Below are 24,446 nucleotides of genomic sequence, written 5' to 3'. Positions count from 1 at the left end.
TTGGTCGCCCTACTCTGTACCTTCTCCATTGCAACTATATCTTTTTTGAGATGCGGCGACCAGAATTGGACACAGTACTCAAGGTGCGGATTTATCATGGAGCGATACATAGCATTATGACATTTTCTGATTTATTGACCATTCCCTTCCTAATAATTCCTAACATTGTTTGCTTTTTTGACCGCTGCAGCACACTGAGCTGACTTTCAATGATCTTTTTCCTGGGTGGTAGCTCCTAATATGGAACCTAACATCGTGTAACTACAGCAAGGGTTATTTTTCCCTATATGCAACACCTTGCACTTGCCACATTAAATTTCATCTGCCATTTGGATGTCCAATCTTCCAGTCTTACAAGGTCCTCCTACAATTTATCACAATCTGCTTGTGATTTAACTTCTCTGAATAATTTTGTATTATCTGCAAATCTGATTACCTTACTCGTTGTATTCCTTTCCAGATCATTTATAAATATATTGAAAAGCACTGGTCTACGTACAGATCTCTGATGCACTCCACTGTTTACCCTTTTCCTCTGAGAAAATTGACCATTTAATTCTACTCTGTTTTCCATCTTTCAACCAGTTTGTAATCCACGAAAGGACACTGCCTCCTATCCCATGGCTTAGAAGCCTCTCATGAGGGATTTTGTCAAACACCTTCTAAAAATCCAAACACACTATATCTACTGGTCCACTTTTATCCACATGTTTATTAACCCCCTCAAAAAAAAAAGAAGCAGATTTGTGAGGAAAGACTTGCCTTGGGTAAATCCATGCTGACTGTGTTCTTTTAAACCATGTACATCTATATGCTCTGTGATTTTGATCTTTAGAATAGTTTCCACTATTTTTCCCAGCACTGAAATCAGGCTCACTGCTCTGTAGTTTCCTGGATCGCCCCTGGAGCCCTTTTTAAATATTGGGGTTACATTGGCCACCCTCCAATCTTCAGGTACAATGCATGAGTATGATAGTTACTAATTTTAACTGATAGATCTGAAATTTCATTTTTGAATTTCTTCAGAACTCTGGGGTGCACACCATCCAGTCCAGGTGATTTGCTACTCTTTAGCTTTCCAATCTGGCCTACATGTGAATCCATGGAATGTCTCGGTGTCAAAACTTTCAAGGATGAAAAGATCTTCCGTTTCCTCTTTTCCTATTTTACAGAAAATTGCTATATGGGGCATGCCCCTTTGGTACACGGCTTAAGTGCGCCAGCAGCTGTGCACCGCAGCTCACTGGAATTTAAAGACCAAGCATTTTGATAACATTAATACGGGCTGCCTTTTCCATTGTCTCTGTGTTGCCTCCGGGAAGGACCTCAGATGAAATAGGATGTGTCAGATAAGCAGCTCTCCCCCATGGCAAATTTCCAAAAAACCTTTCCATGCTCCTGAGTCTTTTTACACATATCTGGAAATACCCAAATCTTATTTCTCAAAAACAGTCTCACAATTACAAAAATAAAGACACAAAATGGAGTCCTTATCTTGATCAAAAACAAATGAAACCAACAATGATGCCCTCTTACTTACATTTTCTCCCAGTCTTTCTAACAATGCAGTCAGATCCAAGCGGTCCATAAACAGACCACCATTTGAAAGCTATCCTTTCAATTCTAAACCCCTTTTTCCTCCAGGCAATTAATGTATCTTACTAGCAAGAGGAACTGCATTATCTGGCATATTGACAATTTCAGTTAAATATTTTTTAACATGTCTAATGGCAATACAGTTGACATTTTAGGAAAATTAATAAACCTCAAATTTTTTATTTTTAAAAGTAATCTTTGAACCAGCATACTGAAACAAAGAAATATGTTTGACCAGACATCCGTCTGAATTCCTCAACTTGACTGGACAATTTGGGCTCCTGGTCTTGTATTTGTACCTCAGCATGTGATAATGAAGACACCATCAAGGGAACAGCATGGTGAAGGGAGGCAGGAATGGACCATGTAGCATCCAATGTTACTATATCAGGCTTGACCAGGGAAGGAACTGTAGGGGGAGCAGAAACCGCAGGGGAGACTGGAAGGTTCACCATATCACTCACCCTCACTTGTGGGATCTCATCTTTTCACTTAATTCCTGAATTTGCAATATGGCTCCAAACCCAAAGAGAACTCCATTCTTCATTTTTTTTTTTTTTTTTGCAGTGTCTCAGAGCTCTGACCGCCATGATGGTCCCCTCTCACAGGTTCTAAGGTTCTTGGTTGTGCAGGCCCACAATGCTGCCGTTTGACATTGCCTCCTTATCAGCCCACAAATTTGGGACTGTATTGCCAGGAATCGGTTGCTGAGGAATTGCACTATGTCCAGACTAAGTGAGATCTCCAACACCGAACTTGAAGCCAAACGCTCTGGTTCATGTACTGTCACTGAGCTGCCAGACTTCGTAAGCAGCATAAAACCGGTGATAGTCATCTTTTCAGAACAGGATAAGCTTGAGGGCTTCCTTGAGCATTCTGCTTGATTTCTTCACCATAAAAGCAGCAGAAAGAGAAAAATTCATAGGAAATCTGGCAACTGCTCAATAGTGCTTGGTTTCAGTGTGGCTAATCAGCAGCCATCTCAGATCCCCTCCTAAGTCAACTTTACAGTTTTGAGTTGTGGGTTGGGCATTGAAGACCTGAAAGAGGAGTCAGGCTTTTATTTGCTTCCTGAAGTGGGCGTAGGCATGTATTTGCTGGAGAGCTCTTCTGGGAGGGAGTTTGAGGTCAGTGCTGCTCCTGTGAAGGATCTATTGCTGTCTAAGTGCTGGATGGGAAATTTCTGACAAGACTTAACCCCTTAGTGCTTCCCTGTTGCCTGCTGGGGTTACTGCAGTAGCAGCTATTGTCTTCTCTCTCCTTTGGAACTGGGATATGTCACCTTGGCAATGCCAAGCTTGAACAACAAGGACCAGCCCTTTCTAGTTCATTTTTTAAAACTTTTTTGATTCAGCTGCTTACACTGCATTTATAGTTTGGCCGGATATATACATTACGGTTTTCACTTTCTCGCAATATTTTCACAATTGTTTTAATTGCATTCCATGGTAGTTAAATACAGATCATCCTACAGTTCAAAACCAGCTTCCAAGCTAATGAAGTAAGGAATTTATATCAGGATTGCTATGTGGTGTACTTTTTTCCATGTCACATTAATATAACTCTGCATGTAGTTAGAGGAAATAAAGATATTTGGGTGGCACCGGGAAGAAGGAGGAAGGGGAGAGGTCCCAGGATACTGGAAAGGTGAAGGAACAGGGGTGCAAGCACAGATGCAAAGGCAGAAGGTGCTCTAGGATTTCTGATTCCTCTGGCAGCCGTATCTCTTCATCTGTGTCATCCTCTGCGTCATGGGTCTTTTCAGTGGTGCAGGGCTCAGGTAGTTCTGCGACAGCGGGCTCCGGGTTGCCAGCCTTAAGCACAGCTAAACAGCTGTGGCAGAGAGTCCCTTGTTTTCTGCGTTGGCGCATTAGACATTGACAATATGTAGAAATTTTCAGTCTACTAGAGGGTCGAGGAAGGGGGATAGCTCCCGGATAGGATGCAGGCAGCACAAGCCACCGGCGGGGGGGAAGAGTCGCTAGAAATATTACCAACTGGTTTTGCTTCATCGCCCGTCTGGTGTCAATAGTTGGTCGAGCCAATGCTTTGCAGTGCTTGGCTATGTGACCGTACCTGGGCACCATTGTCTGTGCGCATTCTGAATATGAGGGTTTCGCTTGGCACAGCTGTGACGAGTGATTCAGAGAGTGTATGATGAACACTCCAGCCATGGCTTGGGAGTGATATGATATGGAGCTATGGCTCACAAACATGATGCAGAAAAATGCAGATGCAATTACTAGTAGCTGGCATTTTCATGGCCATGGCAATGCCAGGGGCAAGGGCATATAGGTAATAGTACCTCAGAAGCTTGCTGGTGGTAAACAAAGGAGGCTGCTTTACGTAGAAGTGCAAGTATATTTGTACCACCTCTGCCGCAGGACACTCCGCCAACAGATGTCCCAAAAAGGGTCAGACTGGAAGAGGGAAATAACCTATGATCGAGAGCCCCTTCCCCAGTGCAGTGGCGCCTACTGGAAAGAAATTTAAAGCTGTGTTCAGACCGGTGGGCCACCAAGGCATTGGGGTTTGGTTTCAAGGAGAGTTTCAGAATTCCATACCTGGGTCCCTCTCTTTCCACCCCTTGCAGGAATGTGCCTTCTGCATTCAGGCTGGCTCTGGTAGTGAGGGAGAAGCTGGCAGCTGAGTTAAAACTAGGTAGGATTGCAGGTCCATTCCCGCACCCACCGTTCCCTAATATGAGGCTGTCACTCTTGGCAGTAGTCCCCAAGAAGGAGCCAGGTAAATTTTGGTTGATCTACAACTTATCTTACCCGGTCAGAGGGATCTGTCAGTGATTTCATCCCTTGGGAGTCATGCTCGGTGCAGTATGCATCATTTAATGCTGTGGTAGACCTCCTCAGGCAATGTGATGAGGGTGCTCTTATGGCAAAAGCAGATAGCCTTTCGGATGCTCCCAGTGTACCCAGACATCTTCCATCTGCTAGACTTTTCGTTTGAAGGGGCCTTTTACTTCGACAAGTACATGCCAATGGGTTGCTCCATCTCATGTGCTTACTTCTAAACCTTTAGAACCTTTCTTCACTGGAATTTCCTCACAGCACGAATCTGTCAAGCATTGTACAGTATCTCAATGATTTCCTCCTTGTCGGTCCTTGTGGTTCAGATGTGTGCTCCGTGCATTTTAATGGCTTCCAGAGCCTAGTGCACACCATTGGGGTCCTTCTGGCTGCTGATAAATTGGAGTCGCCATCCATGCTTTTGACATTTCTCAGCATCAAGTTGGACTCTATCCTCATGGTGTCCTGATTCCCTGTTGACAAAGTCCAGAAGCTATCCTCATTCGTATGCTCAACATGCCTTTGTCACAAGATTACCGTAGCGGCCACACGGTCCCTTATTGTGACCCTAGCATTTGTATCTAGAATTGTCCCATGGGTCGAGCATTCTTGCGCAGGCTGATTTTTGTGTCCACTGCAGTCAAGAAGAGACATCACAGGTTCAGGGTCATGTGCTTGATGCGGGAGGGTTTGGGAGTGTTTTTTGATGGGACATTCGTATGGCTTCCCCAACTGATATCCAGCGCTGACCTTCAACTGTTCTCTGATGCTTCAGCGGATGTAGGGTTTGGTTTGTATTGTCAAGAGGCATGGTGCGCTGAGACGTGGCCATTGGTGTGGACTTGGTCTGGCATCATATCAAATATCATCTTCCTGGAACTTTTCCTGATTATCGTGGCATTTCATATTTGGGGCAACCACTTGGCAAATAAGAAGGTGGTGTTCTGGTGTGAAAACTTGGCCATGGTCCAGATGATCAACTATCAAACATAAGAACATAAGAAATTGCCATACTGGGTCAGACCAAGGGTCCATCAAGCCCAGCATCCTGTTTCCAACAGAGGCCAAACCAGGCCACTTGAACCTGGCAATTACCCAAACACTAAGAAGATCCCATGCCACTGATGCAATTAATAGCAGTGGCTATTCCCTAAGTAAATTTGATTAATAGCCGTTAATGGACTTCTCCTCCAAGAACTTATCCAAACCTTTTTTGAACCCAGCTATACTAACTGCTCTAACCACATCCTCTGGCAACAAATTCCAGAGCTTTATTTTGCGTTGAGTGAAAAAGAATTTTCTCCGATTAGTCTTAAATGTGCTACTTGCTAACTTCATGGAATGCCCCCATGTCCTTCTATTGTGTAAATAACTGATTCACATCTACTCGTTCAAGTCCCTCTCATAATCTTAAACTTCTATCATATCCTCCCTCAGCCATCTTTTTTCCAAGCTGAACAGTCCTAACCTCTTCAGCCTTTCCTCATAGGGGATCTGTTCCATTCCCTTTTATCATTTTGGTTGCCCTTCTTTGTACCTTCTCCATCGCAACTATATCTTTTTTGAGATGCGGCGATCACAATTGTACACAGTATTCCAGGTGCAGTCAATCTTCAAAATTTACCCCGGTATCTGAATTGCTCAGGGAAATGATCTTAAGGTGTTTGCAGTTGAATGTGGTGGAACGACCTCGGCACATTACTGGTCTGTACAATGAGATTGCTGACTGCCTCGCTTGTAAGTGGGAAGAATTCCAGAGACTGGCACCAGAGGCAGAGGAGCCAAGGTTACCAGTACTGAAACATCTTTGAATCATTGGAGCGAGGATGCACTCGAGTTGTTGCGAGAATCCATTGCTCCATTGACATGGCGGTCTTATGTGAGAGGTTACAACGCCGTCATGCAGTTCCTGAACACCCATGAACAACAACAAGGCCCGGTGTCAGCACTACAGATTGTGCGTTACATGGTTCAGGCTTGGTGAGACGGAGTTTCTAGGGGTTTGGTTCAGGCAAACCTGGCAGGTTACTCTTTCTTCGCAAGAGCGCAGAATTGGCCTAATCCAGTTAGGAACTTTGCCGTCAAGTAGGTCCTGGCAGGGTGGGCCAAGTCCAAACCTACAGTCCCTAACGAGTGAAGACCAATTTTGCAAGATCTGGCACGCCCTACCAGCAGTGGTAGTGAGCAAATACGAACTTGCCTTGTTCTGATTGGCCTATACTTTTTCTTTCTTCGGAGTGTTATGAATAAGTGAGCTGATGGCTGCAGCCAGCTATAGTCGTGTCAGCTCCAGCTTGCATGCTTCAGAAGTCTCACTGTATGGCAGGCAGCTGATGATTCAGATCAGGAGGTACAAAACGGATCAGTCCGGTCGAGATGCAGTGATCACACTGGCTGTGGTGGAGGAGTTGCTTACTTGCCCAGTCGTAAATGACACTCATTTTGATGCCATTAGGGCAAAAGGAATGGCACAATTCTTAGTACATGCAGACATATCTCTTAGCAAGTTCCAATTCAGTGCCATTCTCAAGTGAGCATTAGATGCTGCCGGCTTGCAGGTGGAGCAATTCGTTATGCACTCGTTTAGGATAGGTGCGGTGTCTAGTGGTGCCGCCACATCTGGTTTCCCAAGTGCAACAATTCAGCGAATAGGCATGTGGAGATTCCCAACTTACCCTAACCTACATTAGGCAGGCAAGTGGAGCCCCAATGGACAGCTCTTCTCAATAGGGCCCTTGGAGAGGCTGCTCTTCCCAGTAAGATTATTAGACGCCCCTTACCCCCTTCCATCAGAATGAGGCCATATGGTTGGGTTACTAACAATATTATTGCCACATCATTTCAGGTTTTCCCCAGCGACAAAAGATGGTGTGGATCACGGGACATTCTTTCATGTTCTGGGGAGAGAACCATGCAAAAGGAAGTGCCCTAGGGGCACACTTGGATCCTGCACCAAATGATGTGATGGTGCGTTGGCTTGGCAGGAGAGGCATGCTCTGGGATAAGCTCATCCTGCTCCTGCAAAGACTGCTAGCCAGATCGTTCCCACCTGAGGTACTCTTAATACACCTGGCAGGCAACGATTTGGGGAATTTTCTCATTTGGCAGCTAACAAGATCAAGAGTGACATATCCTTTATTTCAGCTTTGATGCCAGGCACAAAAGTCGTGTGGTCCAAAGTCATCTCTCGTCGCTGGTTACAGCACGAGCACTTTTGGGGGAGTTGGAAGGGCATGTTGAATAAGCAAGTGGGTAAATTCATGTAACGTAGAGGGGGCCATCATATGAGGCACGACTGGATGTGTGTGGAATGTAAAGACCTGTTCAGAAATGATGGGGTACACTTGACTGATATGGTTCAGGATTTATTCTTATACACTTTGAGCCTTACCATTCACTGCACATTATTCCATCAGTAATTAGGCAGCAGCTGCATGGGAGGGTGCCAGAGAAGCCGTTGGCTACCCGGGCCCTTTGGCAGGTATCCTAGTCAAAAAGAGGGGTTTGTTGTTTTAGGGGGGCAGTGCATGGTATTGCTGGTAGATTGTAACTTGACACTAGAGACTGTTTGTCGTCAGGGCTGCCTTGCCCCGGTTTGGCAGTAGACTGGGCATCCCCTTCATGTGGGTTGTTGCCTTGCTTGTGGTGATGGGCCGTCATGAGGACTGGCTTTGCTTGGCTGCGGCAAGCCCCAGAGTTTGGAGGTGTTGCACTGCCCACCTGTTAGTGCTTTATTGTTATGGCTTGGTTAATTGGGTTTTTACCATAACCTTTTTATGTATAATAAAAGCTACGGCATTCTTACTACTAAATTCTTGTTGGCTCAGTGTGTGCATCATTTTTGTGTCTGGCGCTGGTCCCCCCCCCCCCCCCCACAACACCTTGCGACAATTTGTCACGGCTGCCCATGTCATTGGACAGCTCCGTGCCCTCTGCGCGGATGCCATGGGTAACCTGGTACAGCGCTCAGAGGCGGATTGGGGGGGGTCACGCTGATGGTTACTCACCGCATGGTTGCAATGCAACGTCTCTTTGCTGCCACGTCGGTGAGTGGCGGTGCAGCGCGCCAATGTCACACCGCTCTTACGGCTGCAGCCGTGGAGGCGGGGCACCCAGGGGCTTCCCTGATGACGCAGTGGCATAGCTTGATGCCCTTTAGGGCATTTGAATCAGCGGGGCAGTCCGGAGGGGGCGGTGAATACCATGGTCTGGGAGGAGAGGAGGGGTCTCCTTATCCCTTTGCTCCTGCTCCCCGTGCCGTAAGAACGTGCGTTGTTCCCTCCCTTCTACCCTATCCTTGTTGAAGGATAGTCAGTTGTAATTGTTAGGAAGTTATTGTTGAAATGTGCTTTCATTGTCTCAGCTTTGGGGCAGATATCCTAGCCAAAAAGGTGGGGTTTGTTGTTTTACGGGGGCAGTGCATGGCATCACTGGTACGTTGTACCTTGACACTAGGGACTGTTTGCCATTAGGGCCACCTTGCCCCGGTTTAGCAATAGACTGGATTTCCCTTTCATGTGGGTTGTCATCTTGCTTGTGGTGGTGGCCGACCAGCTCACCCATGTGAGGGAATGCCTCTCACGAGGACGGCCTTTGTTTGGCTTTGGTGAGCCTGAAGTCCAGAGATGTTGCACTGCCCATCCGTTGTTAGTGTGGTAGTAAGTTATTGTTATGCCTTGGGTACTTGGGCTTGTACTGTAACCAGTTTATGTATAATAAAAGTTGCGTCCTATTTACTACCAAATTATTGTTGGCTCAGTGTGTGCATCGTTCTTGTGTCTGGCGCTGGTCCCCCCCCCCCCCCCCCAACACCTTGCGATGATTTATCGCAGCTGCCCAGTTTATAAAACTGTAAAATGGAATCCCTTAAAACCTTCCAGGTCTGGGGCTTTGAATAAAGTTACTTCCATTTTAAGTCCTGTTTATACCCTATCCTATATACGATCCACTGAATATAAAATCATTATTTCAATAATTTCCCTTGAAATATATTGTCTTTATATATATCTCTAAGGAAAATTTTATTTCTACCTCATCAAATATATTTATCTACAAGTATAGTGAAGATCACTTAAAGGGAATGGACATACAATGAGCTATTCTGCAGCAAATAACTGCTTAAAATCACTCATTTGGACAGATTGCTGCCTTGGTACTAGACCCATTGTTTGATTTTTAATTGCTAGCCATTGATGGACCTATTCAATGTCCCTGCAGAGCGTCCCTGCAGAGCTCCATTTTCTGAGTGGTGCTACACAATAAATGTTAAGGCGAAGGAAAGAGAAGGTAAATATATCATCTTCAGAAGACAGTCCTAGATGTCAAGTTGAAGTTAACTGCTGTGCAGAGGATCTCTAGTTGCACAACAGTGAAGGAAAAGCCAGAGTTACCATGCATCAGCAATGAAATTGGACAGACTTGATGAACCTTAAAGCCTTTATCAGCCATAATATTCTGTTTGTGTGTGGGCAGAATGCAGCAGTGTGCACTGACGATAATACCTGGACGTTCTATTGATAGGAAGCAATAGTGCATCTGAGTGGAAAAAGCTAATTCTGTTTTTCAGTATAGCCCAGCTTGTTTTTAAATGATGTCTCTCTATATGCCATTTAAGTGAGGAACTTGAATCCATGTTGAGAAAACCTTGCAAAAACAATTTGATAGGAATTTGGAATCTATTTCAGACATAAACTACTGCTATCTGCCTCTAGGACAAGCAAGTTAAACACCATTCCATATTTGGTTCCCTTATTAAACCTGATGTGATAGCCTTTTTTTTTTTTTTTTTTTAAACTGTCCCGATAGTTTCCTCCTTTAGGCTTCCTCCTTTAGGGCTAGGGCTCGGATCTAGCGCAATGACTCTTCATTCACAACTACCTGGGGGGAGGGGGGATTTTTCCCCCCTATTTTTTGTTCTCTCCTAACTTTAGTCCAGTCATTACAGCAACAATCCTAGGCTGCGGGCCCTGCACAAGGGGAGCTGGTTATAATAAATAAAGCAAGGAGTAGCTGAGAACTATCGGTTTGCTCTTTAAAACTACAATTTTCCTACAGAATGGCATTAGTTTCAACATGCTCTAAGCAGTAAAGGTTTGAACAGTCCCAGACCTTTTGTCGGTGATGATTTGCTTTAGTAGCAATGTTTCTTTCTCTACTTTGAGGTAGTATGAACTTTGTGCTATATGCCAGATGCAGCAATACGTACAGTGTATGCACACTTCAATAGAAGATATAACTCCATGCTTTGATTTCCTCTATTGCACTTTCAAAATTCCTTCTTCTCAGCTGTTATAGTGATAAATCAGTATGTCAGCATTGCCAAGTTTAAGGGGCTGATATGTTGGTTTCTGACATACTTGTTTACTTGAACTGTACAGCTTAAAGAAAATATAGCTGAAAGGACAAACAAGTTATTTGCTCATATATTTGAAAGGTAGTATGAACCAGGTGCCCAGGGCTTTTTCCTCTGCAATTTTGCAAACCTGTATCTGAGCCTTTAGATATGTGGTGTTTGGAGTTGGCCACTGGCAGGCCAACCAATGGAAGACCTTTGTGCCAACGGGAGAGAACTCTCGAGTTCCAAGTACGTGCAACCCTTGAAATATGATTTTAAATAACTTTACCATTAAATGCTGTTTTTGCATTCAAAGATTTATATTGCTTTAAAACAGTGTTCACCTTGAATACTGTGTACAATTCTGATAGCAGCATCGCAAAAAAGATATAGTTGCGATGGAGAAGGTACAGAGAAGGGCGACCAAAATGATAAAGGGGATGGAACAGCTCCCCTATGAAGAAAGACTAAAGAGGTTAGGACTTTACAGCTTGGAGAAGAGACGGCAGAGGGGGGATATGATAGAGGTGTTTAAAATCATGAGAGGTCTAGAACAGGTAGATGCGAATCGGTTATTTACTCTTTCAGATAGTAGAAGGACTAGGCACTCCATGAAGTTAGCATGCAGCACATTTAAAACTAATCTGAGAAAGTTCTTTTTCACTCAACACACAATTAAACTCTGGAATTTGTTGCCAGGGGATGTGGTTAGTGCAGTTAGTGTAGCTGGGTTTAGAAAAGGATTGGATAAGTTCTTGAAGGAGAAGTCCATTACTTGCTATTAATTAAGATGACTTAGAAAATGGCCACTGCCATTATTAGCAACAGTTACATGGGAAAGACTTATTTTGTGGATTAGCCACTTTTGGAGACAGGATGCTGATCTTGATGGACCCTTGGTCTGACCCAGTATAGCATGTTCTTATGCTGCTTCTAAGCACCATTGATGAATGAGTTTTGGTGATCATGAAGTGCTTACCTGTAGGTACATATCATTTTGTTCCCACAGTTGGTAAAAAACAAAACAAAAAACAGCTTGATAAAAATGTTTACCTATACTTTCAGAGCTCAGTAGAGATTTAGAAGATTGGTGAGGGAATAATAATTAAAAAAAAAAAAAAAAAAAGGGTATGGTAATTTTTTTCTTTTTTTTTTTTTTATGTATAATTCAGTAGAATGATATTGAAAAACTGTTAGGGGAATATTTACCATATAGCTGGAATCTGTTTTCTTTATAGATAGTGATCATTTTTATTGGCCAACAACAAAAAGATTACAGGATATGAAAATTCGAGACAGCTTATCTCTCTTCTTCAGATTTGACTGCAAGGATGAAAAATGGAAACATTTATAGTTTGAGAATGTAGTGAGCCAGAAATTCTCACCATAGAGGTCTTTCAGATGCCAGCAAGTGGACATCGAATGTGAATGAATAAGTACCAATTTTCAGGATAGGAGTACAGGCACTCAGGTGATTCAGTCTGATGGAGCCACTAGGACAGTAGCATTCACTCCCAGCCCTCTAGGGATTGGGTTTTCAGGATATTCCTAATGAATTTGAACACAATAGATTTGTATGCACTCTGCCTTCATTGTATGCATATCTCTCATGCACATTCATTAAAGATATCCTGAAAACCCAGTCTGTTGGCAACTTTCCAGGGCTGAAAGTGTATACCACTAAGCTAGGAAGACAGGAGCAGAGTCAGCAGGCAGAGGAGCTTGACAGCACCATCAATGAGGTACCAACCTAGGGAGGAGAAAGAAGAGAGAGGAGGCAGGAGAGCTGTGTTAGGGAATAGTGGGAAATGATGAGGCACATAGGTCTTCAGAATAAGCAGGGGAAAGAATTAAAATCAGTGAGGTTTTAATTTAAAAAATGTATGCAAAATTAAGAACCTTCCCAACAAACTCCCCCCTGCATATTTAATGTATCTCACAAATATGAAAAAAATGCTAAAAAATAAACACATTTTTGATGGTTTAAACACTGAAAACAAAAAACTCCAAGTATAATTTGCAGTTGTCCTGTGAGTAAAGGGTAAGTCCCTGATGTGCTGTCATGAGATGTGAAACATACCACATAATCTATAGAGTATAAAATTATTTGAGCATCAGCTACAAACTAATACATTCCATTTTGCTGTGTAGAAATAAATCTAACCTGGATATGGTTTACTTCTGTAATGCATGTGAGATACTAGGACTAGGAGAGACTCCATGAAACTAATCAATAGTGGATTAAAACAAATTCTGGAAATTAATTTTTCAGGTGATACATAATTAAACTATGGAATTTGCTGCCGAGTATGTGGTCAAGCTTAATAATCTAGCAGAGTTTAAAAAAGGGTTTGGATAAGTTTCTAGAGTACAGGATCATTAACCTTTATTTAACTCGATATGTTTAGATGTCTCCATCTCTTGTTTTGGGGATTAAGTAGCATATAATGTGCATTCCTATTTGGGATCTGATGGAGACTTCTCAGTGAGCCAGACTGCCCCCTATGGAATATAGAAAGCTGGGCTCAATAGACCATTTAGCATTTCTTATGTTATTTTTTACTATGAACAGGTTAAAAACAATATACTGAGCTAAGTAAGCACATGAGCAGAAAATTATTTTTTGTATAATGCTAAATACAAATTTACATTAAATATGCAGGTCTGTGCAAATATATGCAAATGTACCATATAATTGCTGCTGAATTTTCTAACTCTTGCCACATAATCTACACTTGAGCTGTTGTAGGATGCTGGGGCTGTGAGCATGAGCAATGTTCATTTGATTCTGATTTGTAATAATTCTGAAATGTTCTTGAATATTAAATTAAAATAATAAAATCTAGTTTTAAATGCAGATAAAACATTTTTTCCATATCTAAAAGAATAGATAGGTTTCTTTCTCCCCCAACTATACCCTAACAGGTTTTTGACCCATTTTTTGATTCGTTCCTGAGTAGTTCTAGCCAAATCACTCATCCAGGAGGAATGCATCCTTGATTTCTGTTTGGCTACCTAATTTACAATGTACTGTTATATGTAGCTCAAGCTAAATACTACCTTATTACTCCTAACAGATACACTTTGATTAATTACACTTTCCTGAAATTAACGGGTTAGTTACTTAGCCTATAAATGTGATAAATGTGGCCACATCTTATTGCTTTTCTTGACCTGACTACATGAAACATCTTAGGATCATGTTTTATTAATTTTGCAGTGTGATAGTTATATGTGTTAATTTTTTCTCTCATCTATTAATATGAAATACGTTTTGCTAATATTCACATCTTTTTAGATATACAGGATGCAAATAACCTGTCCTTTTACTTTCTTTTTTTTTAAAAATGTTTTCATTATAGTTTTTTTTTTTTGGTGTTCATTGCTTTTACTTGTTTCTTGCCTTTATGCTGTACTAAGATGTTTTCCATATTGTCTTATTGGTAGAACTGACAGGCCTTATTGGATTATTGCTTGCTTATCCCCCCCAATATCTTATGCTTACCTTTTAAGGTAATTGATGCAGTATTGCATATTATGCCATTTCTTGTTTTTTGACTTTAGCGTTTGCACAAAATGGCTGCCATATCAAATGTAATGACATAATTCAAACTATATTAAGCTTGCATTGTCTTCTTGGGGATTTTTCCACTTTATTAGTTTCTGGTGTTAGATTATGGTTTTTCTAACTCCTTTTTGCAGATTAATTTATAGTATAAATTGTATGCTCTCCTGTTCATACTTCAGCTGTATGCAGAGCTGCCATGTAGCAGAGAGAGGTCTGCTCTTGTAAATCCCTTACTGTGGGACTTTTTTCCTATATGTTGTGAGTGCACTGAGAATCTAAGTACACTTACATTTGTTTTCTTTTTAATATAATGAGAAATATAAAAGTGAGTCCTGGGGGTGGGGCAACTTATTTTATTTTTTTTATTGAAACCTTAAACTAATTTTTTTTTTTTTTTTGTAATTTTCCCATTTGCACAGTAAACTGTTCACAGATTTTATCCTAAATGTTCCAGCGGGTCGTCTGATGCGACAAAAGCTCTACTGCTTGATTGAAATAGTTCATAGTGACCTCTTCACACAGCATGGTAAGCAAAACCCTGAGTCATTAAATTGTCACATTATTCATTGACAGTAAGCTTTTGCCAGTGTTTGAGTTTGTCTTCACTACTGAAGGTAGCTGAGGTTGTTACCAATTAAAACTGTTCCATTACAAGGACAAGAAGATTTACACTGTGCAAGGGACTGCTAATTGAGGTTTAGTGTAAGTGATAGATCATTGAGAAATGAAGGAAAAGCTAGAAGTTTGTAATTTAGATGTATTGGTATAGCCTGTGTGAGCATGTAATATGAAGGGTAGTGAACAGCAAAAATATTTTGTTTTGCTCAGAAGAGAAAATCAATTTCTATAAATAAATTAAAATCCAGAAAACTTTAGTTTGGCCCATCAGTTTGTCTACTCCTTTGTAGCTTCCATTTGAATCAGAACTTGTTTCTCCTGTGGTATGGCGCTCGCACGAGCCTTCATTAACAAATATTGGTGTTTTCCCCCCATTTTATAACCCCCACCTCTCATGTAGCTGTAGTGACCGTCCTTGGCTGGAGTCACAGACTACAGCTCCTTTCAGAGCCCAGTGCAAGTGCATCCTGTCTACTGTTGTATGATGCCTGGGATTCTTTTCCCTCCAAGAACTGTGAATGCTGCTTCTGTAGCATCCCCAGTCTTGGGCGACCCAAGTAAAAAAAGCTGGGATCATAACTTGAACCTTGGCCTTCTGCATGGCAGTGTGCAGCATTGCCACTGAGGTGGACCCCAAAATCTTGTACACTGTGAAACTCTTTTCTGCTGAAGATGGGTGGTGGGAGTGTTGTGAAGTTATGCTTACAAGTTCTGGTTGGTGGATGGAACAGTACAGTTATTTTATAGAGGCATTCTCTGGTAGCTCTCTGATTAACATTAGAAGTAGTTTGGCTTCTACACCATTGTGTGTGATCTCTTTTTTTAATTCGAAGAAGAAGAAAAAGGAAGTGCATGGATTAGCTTTCTGCCAACTGGTGCTCAATTTTCTTCCTATTGTTACTTTCAAAACCTAGAAATAATAGGATCAAGACAGATTTTGGATTCAGGAGCCTTGGGACTCCTTTTAGTTTTAACTGCATTCAGATTATTTTAACATGTGGATGAGAACAATAAAGCCATGATTGTGAGAATATTAGCCTGGAGTTGTAAATTCTGAAGACTGTAACAAAAGGGATTGACTGGTGTGATGGGTCTTTGAGGAAATAGTTGGGAAGAGTCTGAGAGAATCAACTTATGAACAGGACTATGAAAAGTGTTTTGTGTTACTTTTCTTCAGTACTTTGATTCTTCCACATGTGTGCATGTTTACTAATCCCCATACTGTAGAATCATATCAACAAATGAAACAAAGCAAGCTTTGAAAATCAAGGCTACATAATTTTGACCTGCGAAACTTGTACATACATTGCCTTATAAAAATCTTCATGCCCTTATACATTTTCACATTCTGCTGTCTAAAAAGAAAATACAAATCAAAATGCATTAAAGTAGGAGCTTGTTTCACTGATCTACACTACATAATCCACATATTCATCATGAGAGAACATTTATAGAAATATTCTAAAAGCAATTAAGAATAAAAAACAATTCTCAATTGCATGTTTTCATACCCTTTGTTATAGCAAGCCCAAATTAGCTGTGGTTCAAAGAATTGCCTTAGCAAGGACCATAGTTAATTAAATAGAGCCCACCCATGTCCAGTCACAGTAGCTGAGTTGATTTTAATACTCTTGGTTGAAAAATCGAGCTGTTTCTGTTGTATGAGCTGAATCTGAAGCAAAAGTCAAAACAGGCTGAACAAGGAGCTGCTGAAAGAACTCCAGGATAACATTATTCAAAGGTACAGATTGGGGGAAAGCTATAATTAAATTCCATTGTGTTTAAATATCCCTTAGGGCGGGCACTGTCATATCCATCATTGTAAAGTGGAAACAGTTTGGCATCACCAAGACACTGCCGTGATCAGGCTGTCCATCCAAAGTCAGCAACATGGGTTAAGGAAACTGCTGCTGGAGGTCTCTTTGAGGCCTAAGATTACTTTACTATAAAAGAATTACAGAGGTCTCTGGCTGAGACTGGGGAAAATGTAGACTGTTTAATAATTTCAAGATTATTCTATAAACATAGCTTGAATGGGAGAGTGGCAAGAAGGACATCACTGCTGAAGAAAAGCTATATGATGCACCACCTTGCATTTGAAAAAACCACTTAAGGGACATTGCACACAGGTGGGAGAATATTTAGTGGTCTGAGATTAAAGTGGAACTTCATTGGCCTTTGTGCTAAACAATGCATGTTGCATAGAACAGCATAAAACCATCCCTACAATAAAACATGGTGGTGATAGCATTATGTCACGGGCATGCTTTGCAACGATGAGTAAAGGGAAGCATGTGAAGATCGAGGGAAAGATGAATTATGCAAAGTTTAGCCAGATCCTGGAGGAAAATCTGTCCAGTCTGTCGTAGACCTAGGATTGAGGAACAAAAATTCACTTTTCAGCAGGGCAGTGATCGTAAACTCAGTCCTAGATTTGTCAGTAGGCCTCTGCCCAGGGTGGCAAAAACCTGGGGTAAGTTTGTATGTGTGATATGGATTTGGGTAGGGTGACGGGAAGAGGTGTATGTGTGTGTGAGTGTATGCTAGAATGGGTAGGTGATTGGGGTGGGCGGGGGGAGGGAGGGACTGCAAGTGACAGCACCAAAAGTGCCTCAGGGTGGCAAAATCCTAAATTCATCACTGCTTGCGCGATCAAGACTTTTTTGTTTTTTTATTCTTAACTACTTTCGGAATATTTCTACAGTATAATTGTTCTTTCATAATGAAAGTATAGAGTATGTTATGTAAATCCGTGAAACAAACTAATGCATTTTGATTTGTGTGTTTTAGAAAGGAGAATATGAAAAGTATAAGGATGTGAAGACTCGCAGGACACTATCTCTGTATGTTGGTGTGAATAGCTAAAGATATGTGGGTTTGACTAGAAACCTGATGCATAGAAAAAAAAGAGGAAGGCCTTAGCAAAAAGTGTAAATGAAAAATAAATACACATTTTTCATTGTAATCTTTTAGACAAGACACTGGAACTCATTTATTGTAATATTTTTCCTACAGCAAGAAAACAATAAATCATATCCAGAAAATGATAAATCATCTATAGTTTTATTTTTTAAACTGTAAAATAGAATTTCTTAATTGAGAACACGGTGTTTTATTAATTGAGAACAGCATTAAAGAATATAAATATGGCATCAGGTAACATTTATTCTTTATTGTATACTTGATTAGTCACTCAGTAAAGTGATGACTAGGGAACTAAATTGGGTTCTTCACATTGCTGATCACCTGTGCTGATCACTGCCAGCCCGATACTAAATGCTTCCTAACGGGTGGAGGGCGGTGGGGCGCAGTGATGTGTACTAATTTGTACTGGAACTTCACTGATCCTTTTTCCCCTTAAGCTTTGTGAATAGATATAACACATGCGTTTCCTTGTTATGGAACTGAAGAATTAGCCTTCTTTATGTTGGTTAGGGCACTATATGACAGTACCTGCACAATTTATGAAGATGGTGAGGTTTAGGTAATGATAGATAATGAAAGCAGCTGTGACCTCCTGGCCCTTCCCTGACCTTACCTCCTCACACTCCTTCCACCAACACAGGCATATTTATTTATTTTACAAGATTTGTATCCTGCCTGTCTACATTTCTAGGCAAGTAACATGTTCACACTCATAATAAAACCAAACATACATTAACAAACTCAACATAAAATGGTTTGCTCATTACTGGCAACTGCATATGGTAGTGAAACGTTTGTAGCTTAATTAACAATATAGTACCTAATATGTATAAAGAAAGAAAATCTATGGAGCTTCTCGGTTGTCTTAGTTGGCTTTGGATTTTTAGATTGATACTTTTATGCATAGTAGAGAGAGTTCAGATTTCAGAGAAAATATATGGGGTGGATATTAATATATATATATATATTAATGAGTTTTTAAAATTGTGTGTTATTTATTCCTATATGTATTGATTTTAAGATTTGTTTTTATGTTTTATCATTGTAGTGTATGCATTTTGACTATTATTTACCATCATGGACAAGTCATGATGGGAAGGATGGTATAAAAGTTTGAAATTAAATTACCAGAGATGACAATCCTATTCATAAATGCCAACTTCATTGTCTACTGTTGGACTAACAGGGTCGTCTAAATTTCTATTGAACTACTAGCTGTAGGGACCAGGCTGCCATATTCTTTGGCACAGTCTGGATTCCCCATTATGTAAACTAGGCTGCCCTCTTTGGCATAGATAAAGCCTACGCATACTGTGCAGTGTTCTAGGGTTCTTTTGTGTCACCTCTGCCACCAATAATTTGGTTGGCGACATTGCATCTCAACTGCTGCTCCCCTTTTGTTATTACACACACATTTAGATAAGGGACCTCTTTCTCTGGGCATCTGCTCCATGAATGGTGTGAGCATCTGCAAGCTACCTACTACCACATCCCAAGCTCTGATACCCCACTATCCAACACCCACCAGCTGTGACAAATGAGGAAAAAAACCTTCAAGGATTCCCTTATAATCAATCTTACTGTGGGAAGGAAAGCAAGAGAGAGTCATAACTGAATCACAGCTTGTTCTGCTGCCCTCACCTTTAATTTTCTCAGTTACTCCATGCAGGGTTTGAGAAAAGAAATGGATGGTGCAAATTCTGCTACTCTTAAATTTCTAATGGCTTAATTTATCGTGTTACTTGGCTAGGTCAATGGCGAATGCTATGCACTGCTTTGTGGAGGACTTGGATTAATTTCCAGGACTCTGCTCCCAAGGCTAACTATACTAGTGATGCTGAAGAGCAGCATTTTTAGCCTTAGGAAGCAGGAGGAGAAGAGGAGCTTTGCCCAATGCTGATCAATGACACCTAGTGGCAGAATTTAGTGTCCACATTATCCAGGTTCCTGAGGTAGCCGTAGTTTGTAACCCTAGCCAAGAATTGTCCTTGCAGTGGCTGAACTGAGTTAGGAAAGGATAAAAATAGGGAAAATCTCTGCTAGTTGTGAATAGGGATGTGAATCAGGCTTCGGACGATTGAAAATATCGGACGATATTTTCAAAATCGTCAGAAATCAGGGGCTCCCCCAAAATGATAGGAAAACCCCATGATATTGATCGTGGGGGTTCTCTTATCGTTTTGGGGGAGGGCGGGAAAAACGGCACACAGAAATAACCCCTAAACCCACCCCAACCATTTAAAACTAATCCCTTAGCTTCCCCCACCCTACCGACCCCCCCCAAAAAAAAAAAAAACTTTTTACAGGTACCTGGTGGTCCAGTGGGAGTCCCTGGAGCGATCTCCCGCTCCTGGGCCGTCGGCTGCCACTAATCAAAATGGTGCCGATGGCCCTTTGCCCTTACCATGTGACAGGGTATCCGTGCCATTGGCCGGACCCTGTCACATGGTAGGAGCACTGGATGGCTGGCGCCATCTTGTGCTCCTACCATGTGACAGGGGCTGACCAATGGCACCGGTAGCCCCTGTGTCATAGTAAGGGCAAAGGCTATCGGCGCCATTTTGAATACTGGCAGTCGATGGTCTGAGTGCAGGAGGTCACTCCCGGACCCCTGCTGGACTTTTGGCAAGCCTTGTGGGGGTCAGGAGGGTCCCCCAAGACTTGCCAAAAGCCCCTGGTGGTCCAGCGGGGGTCCGGGAGCGATCTCCTGCACTCGGGCCATCGGCTGCCAGTAATCAAAATGGCACAGATAGCCTTTGCCCTTACTATGTCACAGGGGCTACCGGTGCCATTGGTCAACCCCTGTCACATGGTAGGAGCACAAGATGGCGCGGGCCATCCAGTGCTCCTACCATGTGACAGGGTCCGGCCAATGGCATGGATACCCTGTCACATGGTAAGGGCAAAGGGCCATTGGCGCCATTTTGATTAGTGGCAGCCGCCAGCCCGGGAGCGGGAGATCGCTCCAGGGACCCCCACTGGACCACCAGGTACCTGTAAAAAGTTTTTTGGGGGGTTGGGAGGGTGGGGGAAGCTAAGGTATTAGTTTTAAAGGGTCGGGGTGGGTTTTTTGTTTATCGGCTCAGCCGATAAACAAAACCGCGATCGGGCCCGATGAAAAAAAAAAACGCACATGTGAATCGGAACCGGAATCCGAACCGATTCCGGTTCCGATTCACATCTCTAGTTGTGAATGAAAGCTCACTGCACCAGAGTTCCCTTAGAGACCAGTTTCAATTGAACTGGAAGCTCAAAGGAGCAGAACAAAACTGCAATACAAAAATGTTGTCACTATTTGAAATTCATAGTGTCATTTTAGTAATTTACAGCATGGGAGGGCAAACCATTTTTGTGCTGGGGCCATATTACAAGTTATCAGCTCCATCGAGGGCCGGGGAGGGGGGTCCCCCTTGGAGCTCCTTGGCATAATAATCAAATCCCCAACACTTGCTGCAGGCATTTCAGCATCCAGCAGGCTTAAGCACCATCATTTTTAGCACCCGAGTAGCCCCTTCAGTCATGGATCCCAGCCTCTACCAAAAATCAGCAAAATCTTCAATCCAAGGAAGTACAAGGTGTTTCCCTGGCAAGCAGACTACCTCACTTTGCTGATAAATGCAGAACACAGACAGATTCTCAACAAATAAGAATAAAAAGCTATAAAGTATAAACAGAAAGGTCCATCTAAAAACTAAACTGGAGACCACTAAAAGCCAGACTCGTATGCAGTGCAGTAATGCAGAAACAGAAATATCATCATTCCTCATAAAATAAAAAAAATTAAGTAAACCATATTAATAAAAATATTTCAAAATAGATGATGAATAGAACATGTAATTAATAATAAGGAGGATAAAAAAAACCACATTAAAGAGTTCCCAATAATCAGCTGTATCTTTTTTGGGATGAAGTGATTAAAATTGTACACAATGCTCCAGGTGCAGGCTCACCATGGAGCGATACAGAGATGACGACATACAGTATAAATGAATTTTCCCATCGTAATCAGAATTCCCATAGATGGACCCACTTCCAGAATTGGAGTGCAATAATCTTATTAATAAGAAAAGTCATCAGCTGAGAGGGACAAAAAATATATCTATTTTGTTGAAACTTGATCTAACATTTGCATGGGAATCTCAAGAAAAATAAACCTCCCAATTGTAATACTCTTGGTTTCAGCAAAAGAAAATGTCCTTTTCTTCTGCTTAGCATTACAGCAGTGGTATTCAGTCCCAGCTCTTGAGGGGCCATCATGGGTAGGGGTTTTGGGATGTCCCTTGATGATTTGCATACAGTGGAGGCAGTGTGCATGAGAGTCTGTCTCATACATGTTCATTGTGGAGATCCCGAAGAACTGATCTGTCGCTGGTGTTCAAGGGCTAGGAGTAAATACCACTGTTCTAGAGATATCAGAAAATAAAGGCATGGTATAGTTCAAAAACGAAATATCCTTAACCTTGAAAAACATTTTTTAATAACCGGTCCCTATCGGGATCTAAAGCACATTTGATCATTGTACAAGACTGTTAAGTCACTGATGTTACATTTTTATTGTGATCCGCGGAGATTTTTAGATCAGTGGAATATAAATATAATAAATAAATAAATAAGCAACCAATAATTAAAACTAATAAGGATAAAATTGTCCCCCTCGCCATACCTATGAACTTTTGATTTCCAGTCACAATGAGAAATGGATTTGTGGAGGGGAGGTGGGGGGAATACACAAACTTTCTCCTCTCTCATAAATAAACACACCCTAGCAAACCTTTCTACCCTCTTTTCTCACTGCCTTCTTCCACTTCCTCCCTTCCCCTTCACTCTCATTTACCTTTCAGTCATTCACCCCCTCCCCTCCACTTATCTCATCACTCCCCCTCAGTCATTCACTCACCCTCCCACTCAGTCCTCTTCCCTTCCCTCTGTCACTCAGCAGAATTAGAAAAGGTACGGAGAAGGGCAACCAAAATTATTAAGGTGATGGAACCATTTCCCTATGAGCAAAGGCTAAAGAGGTTAGGACTCTTCAGCCTAGGGAAGAGATTGCTGAGGGGAAATATTATAGAGGTCTATAAAATAATGAGTAGAGTAGAATGAGTGAATGTTAATCGGTTGTTTACTCTTTCAAAGAGTTCAAAGATTAGGGACACACAATGAAGTTATTAGGTGATACATTTAAAACTAATAAGAGAAACTATTTTTTTCCCCAGCGCATAATTAAACTCTGGAAATCATTGCCAGTGGATGTGGGGAAAGATCTTAGTATAGCTGCGTTTAAAAAAAAAAAAAAAAAAAAAAAAAAGTTTGGGCAAGTTCCTGGAGGAAAAGTCCATAAACCATTATTAAGGTAGAGTTGCAGAAATCCACTTCTTATCCCAGGGATAAACAGCATGGAATCTCTCTATCCCTTGGGATCCTGCCAGGTACTTGTGACCTGGATTGTCTTGATAGACTTTTGATCTGTCCTAGTATGACTAACCTTATGCACTTAAGAACCTCCTCACTCCCACTCACCTTCTTCCCTTCCCTCTGTCATTCACCTCTCACTCCCTTCCCTTTGTCACTCACCCTTCCTTCCCACTCACTCATCCCTCCTCTTCACTCATCCCTCCTCCTCACTCATCCTCCTCATTCCTTTCTCACTCTGTCATCTGTCTTCCCATCACTCCCTTCCTCTCACTCGCCCATCTTTCCCACTCACACCAGTCCCTCCTTCCCACTCCCTTCCTTCTCCTTTCCCTCTCAATTATGCTCCCTCCTTCCCACTCACTCCCCTCCCTTGCAGGTCACTCTCCCTTCATCCCACGCACACTCTTCCCTTTTAGTCATTCTCCCTTGCCCCTCTTACTTCCCTTCCCTCTGTCACAACCCTCTCCCTTCCCCTATACACTCTCCTTTCTTCCCACTGTTACACACCTGCTCCTTCCCCCCATTCATTCTCTTCTCTCCACTCCCCTTCCTTCTTAGTTACTCACCACCTCATCCTGTTCCTTTCCCCTAGTCATACCCCTTCCCTTCCCAACCCACCATGTGACTCATTCTTCCTGCCAGCTTCATGTCATCTTCCTGCTGGCTGAGTGCTAGACGCCTGCTGGGTAGCTAAACTTTGTGCCCACCGCCGCGCAGGGCCATTTCTTGTTGTCAGGGGTTGGGAACCCCGCCAGCATATCACTCCATGGCACTGTGGGGCCTGTTCTTGCTGGTGGGGGTGAGAACGCCGCCAGCGCATCGTGCCATGGTTCTAGCCTTCTTCCTGGCGGGAGAGGTGGGAATCCCACCAGCATGTCACTCGCTGCACTGTGGTGCTGGCCTTTTTGCTAGTGGGGAATAGGAACCCCACTAGCACATCATTCAATAGCACTGCCGACTCAGCCTCTAACCTTCCCGACTACATACCTGGGATTAGTCAGAGCCTGATATTGTGCAGGCTGCACCCAATATAAATTTTGGGAGAGAGAGTGGCGGGCCAGAAGAAAGGTAGTGATGGGAAGGATTTGGCCTGTGGGCCATAGTTTGCCCACCTCTGGTTTCTGGTATTTGCACTATAAGATGCTAAGAGCGAAATCGGCTATAACGTGGAGGGCAATCTTGCAGAACT

General features: G+C 42.3%; 1 protein-coding gene across 5 annotated transcripts in view; it reads left to right on the top strand.

Moving 5' to 3' along the window:
* Positions 1–24,446, top strand: part of DOCK1 (dedicator of cytokinesis 1) — a 1,428,876-nt gene that overhangs the window by 420,807 nt on the left and 983,623 nt on the right. For all 5 annotated transcript variants that reach the window (XM_029610025.1, XM_029610029.1, XM_029610028.1 and 2 more), the window contains exon 25: positions 14,722–14,828. In XM_029610025.1, coding sequence (XP_029465885.1) covers positions 14,722–14,828 — 107 coding nt within the window. The remainder of the gene's footprint in view (positions 1–14,721; positions 14,829–24,446) is intronic.

This window comes from Rhinatrema bivittatum, chromosome 7, assembly GCF_901001135.1.
Source record: "Rhinatrema bivittatum chromosome 7, aRhiBiv1.1, whole genome shotgun sequence".
NCBI classification, from domain to species: Eukaryota; Metazoa; Chordata; class Amphibia; order Gymnophiona; family Rhinatrematidae; genus Rhinatrema; species Rhinatrema bivittatum.
Note: the sequence above shows the minus strand (reverse complement) of the source record. Positions and strands in the feature narration are given on the sequence as shown.